At 31.8% G+C, this 3,948-nt stretch overlaps 2 protein-coding genes across 6 annotated transcripts in view; one reads left to right on the top strand and one right to left on the bottom strand.

Annotated features, from left to right (window-relative positions):
• The window catches only part of LOC123013739 (solute carrier family 2, facilitated glucose transporter member 1-like), a 16,823-nt gene extending 13,059 nt beyond the window's left edge, over window positions 1-3,764 (top strand). For all 4 annotated transcript variants that reach the window (XM_044412493.1, XM_044412484.1, XM_044412511.1 and 1 more), the window contains 4 exons: window positions 622-818; window positions 864-1,076; window positions 3,264-3,535; window positions 3,583-3,764. In XM_044412493.1, the coding sequence (XP_044268428.1) occupies window positions 622-818; window positions 864-1,076; window positions 3,264-3,535; window positions 3,583-3,733 (833 nt within the window). In that variant the 3' untranslated portion in view covers window positions 3,734-3,764. The remainder of the gene's footprint in view (window positions 1-621; window positions 819-863; window positions 1,077-3,263; window positions 3,536-3,582) is intronic.
• LOC123013759 (juvenile hormone esterase-like) overlaps window positions 1-3,948 on the bottom strand; it is a 162,898-nt gene that overhangs the window by 152,643 nt on the left and 6,307 nt on the right. The window lies entirely within an intron of this gene.

The following is a 3,948-nucleotide window of genomic DNA, read 5'->3' as shown; positions in this document are numbered from 1 at the left end:
AAAACATGAATTTTCTAAAGATTTCACAACAAAAATGGGTTTTTTCAACAGTTATTTTATAATTTTTTATCCGAAAAAAATGGTACTTGATTCTTGATTAAAATTTGAATAAGAATAAGAATAAGAAAAAAATTAAATTTTTTAGAGGTTTTACATCAAATGTAAATATCAGAAAAAAATGGTACTTATGCAAGAATTGAAAAAAAAACTGAGTTTTCTACAGGTTTCACATCAAAAATAGATTTTTTGATTCAGATTTGAACAAAGTAAGAAAATGGTACTTTCTACGTTTAGCAATTTTTTTGATTAAGATTTGGAACAGTTTTAAATTTGGAAGAACGATACAAAAATTGAATTTTCTAGAGCTTTCACACCAAATATAGTTTTTTCAGCAGTTACTTCATACGTTCTGAAAAAAAAATGTACTACCACATTCAGTGATTTATATTTTGCAAGAATAAGAAAAAAACTGAACTTTTTACATGATAGAAGTTTTTTTAGCAATTATTTCATTTGGAGAAAAAGGCTACTTTCCTTAGATTTTTTCCAAATAATTTGAAATTTTCTGGTAACGCCACTGCCCAAACTCCCTTTTCGACCTTTCTAACCCTTTTCCCCCAGAATTATCCCTCATCCGCAACGTCAAAGAGGAGTTCCTCTCCCACGAAATCCAAGACCTGAAACTCGAGGAGCAAGACAACGACGTTGAGGGCGAAGAATGGAGCATAATTCGCGTCCTTAAAGACAAATCATTATTACTGCCACTTCTTCTAGTCTGTAGTCTTCAAGCAGGACAGCAATTCAGCGGAATCAACGCCGTAGGTGGCCCCACCTCCCCCACACCCACTTATCCTCATTTTCAGGTTTTCTACTACTCGGTTTCAATCTTCCAAAAAGCGGGACTTTCGCTGAAAAACAGCCAACTTGCGACTATTGCAGCTGGATGTTGCAACCTTTTAATGGCGATTATCTCGATCCCTGTGATGGCAAAATTCAATCGCAGAAGCACCCTCCAACTCAGTCTAGTGACCACGGCTTTTTTCCTCATCGTCCTCGGACTCGCCATCACTTTTATTGTGAGTTTTTTCAGGATAAATTAGACAAAAATCGGTGGAAAAGAATCCTAGAGAGTTAAACGCTTTCTTTATTCTTTTGTAGACATATTTCAAAAGTCCCCGAAGGTTGGGTGGAGCTCGAGGAAGGAGAGGGGGCTAAAGGTGTCTTTTTTTGTTTTTTTGCTTATATCTCGGAAACTATCACTCCTATCGGTTTTTGCCTGCTTACCAAAATTAAAGCTTATAAAATTTGCTACAAAAATGGTCCTTTGCATTTTTGTTGTAGGACTAACTGTAAGCGAGTTATAGGGCTGACAAAAAACATCATTTAAAAAAATGTGCTTTATCCGCATTTAAAACAGAATTAATCTTGTGATTTGAAGAAAACTGAAAGCAAATTGAATTTATTGGGTGCAACACTTCATTAGAGAGTCTAATGAGAAAAAGCTAAATTTTCTTCAGGTTCTACATTATTTCATAATTTTTTATCTGAAAAAAATGGTACTTTTCTCGTTTAGTTTTGGAATAGTTTTAAATTTTACAAAAATTGAAAAAAAATTTTTCTAGATGTTTCAAAAATTGATTTATTCAACAGTTATTTCATAACATTTTACCTGAAAAAAGGATGGTTCTTTACACGTTTTGTAATTTTTTGATTAAGATTTAGAACATTTTTCTATTTTGCAAGAGCAAGAAAAAAGGTTCACATCCAAAATAGATGTTTTGAACAATTATTTCATAATTTTTTATCTGAGGAAAAAAATGCTACTTTCCACGTTTTATAATTTTTTTGATTAAAATTTGAAACAATTTATATTTTCTAAAAGTAAGAAAAACCGTTTCAAAAGTTTTACATTAAAAATGGGTGTTTTCAACAGATGTTTGATAATTTTTTATCTGAAAAAGATGGTACTTTCTATGTTTAGCGATTTTTTGATTACAGTTTTCGAACTGTTTTATGTTTTGCAAGAATTGTAAAAAAGCTAAATTTTCTTTAGGTTCTAATTATTTGATAATTTTTTATCTGAAAAAATGGTACTTTTCTCGTTTAGTTTTGGAATAGTTTTATATTTTGCAAAAATTGAAAAAATTTTTTTTAGATGTTTCACTTCAAAAATAGATTTATTCAACAGTTATTTCATAACTTTTTACCTGAAAAAAGGATGGTATTTACACGTTTTGTATTTTTTTTTTTTTTGATTTACAATATTCTTCTATTTTGCAAGAGTAAGAAAAAACTTTAAAAGGGTCTCACATCAAAAATAGATGTTTTCAACAATTGTTTCATAATTTTTTATATGAGAAAAAATGGTACTTTTTTTTGATTTAAATGTGGATCAATTTTTTATTTTTCAAAAGTAAGAAAAAACTTTCCAAAAGTTTTACATCAAAAATAGGGCTATGTTTATGAGTAAATATTAAATGCTGATTTTCATAAAGTGTCGTCTCAGTGCAATTTTGCACTCTCAAAATTCGAAATTTCATGTTTCTAATTTTGTTTTTAAGCGTTAAACTTTATTTTATTTCGTTAAAATATGAAAAGTGCATTTCTACACTTTCTAAGGATGACATTTTCTAAATTTTATGTTACCGTTTTATTCACTTAAAAACTAATTTTCGAAAAATCTGATTTTAGTGCCCCTTTACACCTCTAAAAAATCTTATGTTTATATCTTTGTTTAAACATTTACACCCCATTTAACCCCCTTACAGATTGATTCTCTCTTTCATCCAAAATTTTTATTTATATCTCCGTTTAAATGTGTAATTTATTTAAAAAAAAAAACTGGTAGCTTACTCCAAAAAAATTCTTGAATTCTTGTAAGTCAAACATTTTTTTAACAAAAAAGTGTGAGGTTTACAAAAAAAATTTGCAAAGCAACAATTCTTGTAACAAACTCGTTGTCTAAAAAAATTGTTGTAGGTTTCCATTAAAAAAAAAGCTACTATGTTTATCTCGTAAGTATAAACAAATAATTAATATTCAAAAAATTTTTGTATGGCATTTTTATAGCCATTGCTCACCTATAAATTTATTTTCCAAAAAATTTGATAGTTTCGCTAGAATAACATCGTTTCCAGACTTTTAGAACGCCCTGTATGTTTACCCAAGTGTAAAGAAAGCCTTTAAAAAAATTTCAACTCTCTAGGATTTTTTTCCACCGATTTATCTAATTTGACAAAACCCATCTGAAAGGGATTTTTCAGGCGCACTTCTCCTGGATGCCCTATTTGAGCATCGTGGGGGTTTTGGGCTTTGTGGTGTGCTACGGGATCGCCCTTGGACCCATCCCTTATTTCATTGGGTCCGAGTTGTTCGAGGTTGGGCCTCGGCCCAGCGCTATGGCCCTTGGGAGTATGGCGAATTGGGGCGGGAATTTCGTGGTGGGGTTGGGGTTTCAGGCCATGTTGAGGTTTCTCGGCGCCGCTTCGTTCTTTATTTTTGCCCTAATTGTGGTGGTTTTGTTCTTTTTTGTCAGGTAATTGATTGGTGGAGAGTGTGGAGGGTGTGATTTGATTGGTGCAGGTTTTATTTGCCCGAGACGAGGGGACGAGATCCGGTCCAGATTGCTGCTTTGTGCAAAAGGGGGTTCTCGTCGAGGCCTTTGGAGTCGCCGGTGGATTCGGCGAGTACTGTGGATACGTTTTCGGTGAATGATGGAAAAGAGGGGGCTTGAAAGGGGAGAAATTGGAGTCTTGTCTTCCATTTTAATAAATTTAAAAAAAAAAATGGAGAGTTTTTTTTACTAAACTTGAAAAAAAATAGTTGAAATTTGCAAAAAAATTAATTACTGTTTCAAAATACATTTCTAGAGGTCTTAAGGACTCAAATAAATGCATAAAACGACATTGGGTCAAGTTTCAAAAATTTTGAATTTTTTGAGTTTTTGAA

Source organism: Tribolium madens, unplaced genomic scaffold (genome assembly GCF_015345945.1).
Source record: "Tribolium madens isolate multiple individuals breed KSU strain unplaced genomic scaffold, Tmad_KSU_1.1 Scaffold_19;HRSCAF=116;Tcas5.2_LG9, whole genome shotgun sequence".
In the NCBI taxonomy this organism is placed as follows: domain Eukaryota; kingdom Metazoa; phylum Arthropoda; class Insecta; order Coleoptera; family Tenebrionidae; genus Tribolium; species Tribolium madens.
The sequence above is the reverse complement of the archived record's forward strand: the minus strand, read 5'-3'. Positions and strand labels throughout refer to the sequence as shown.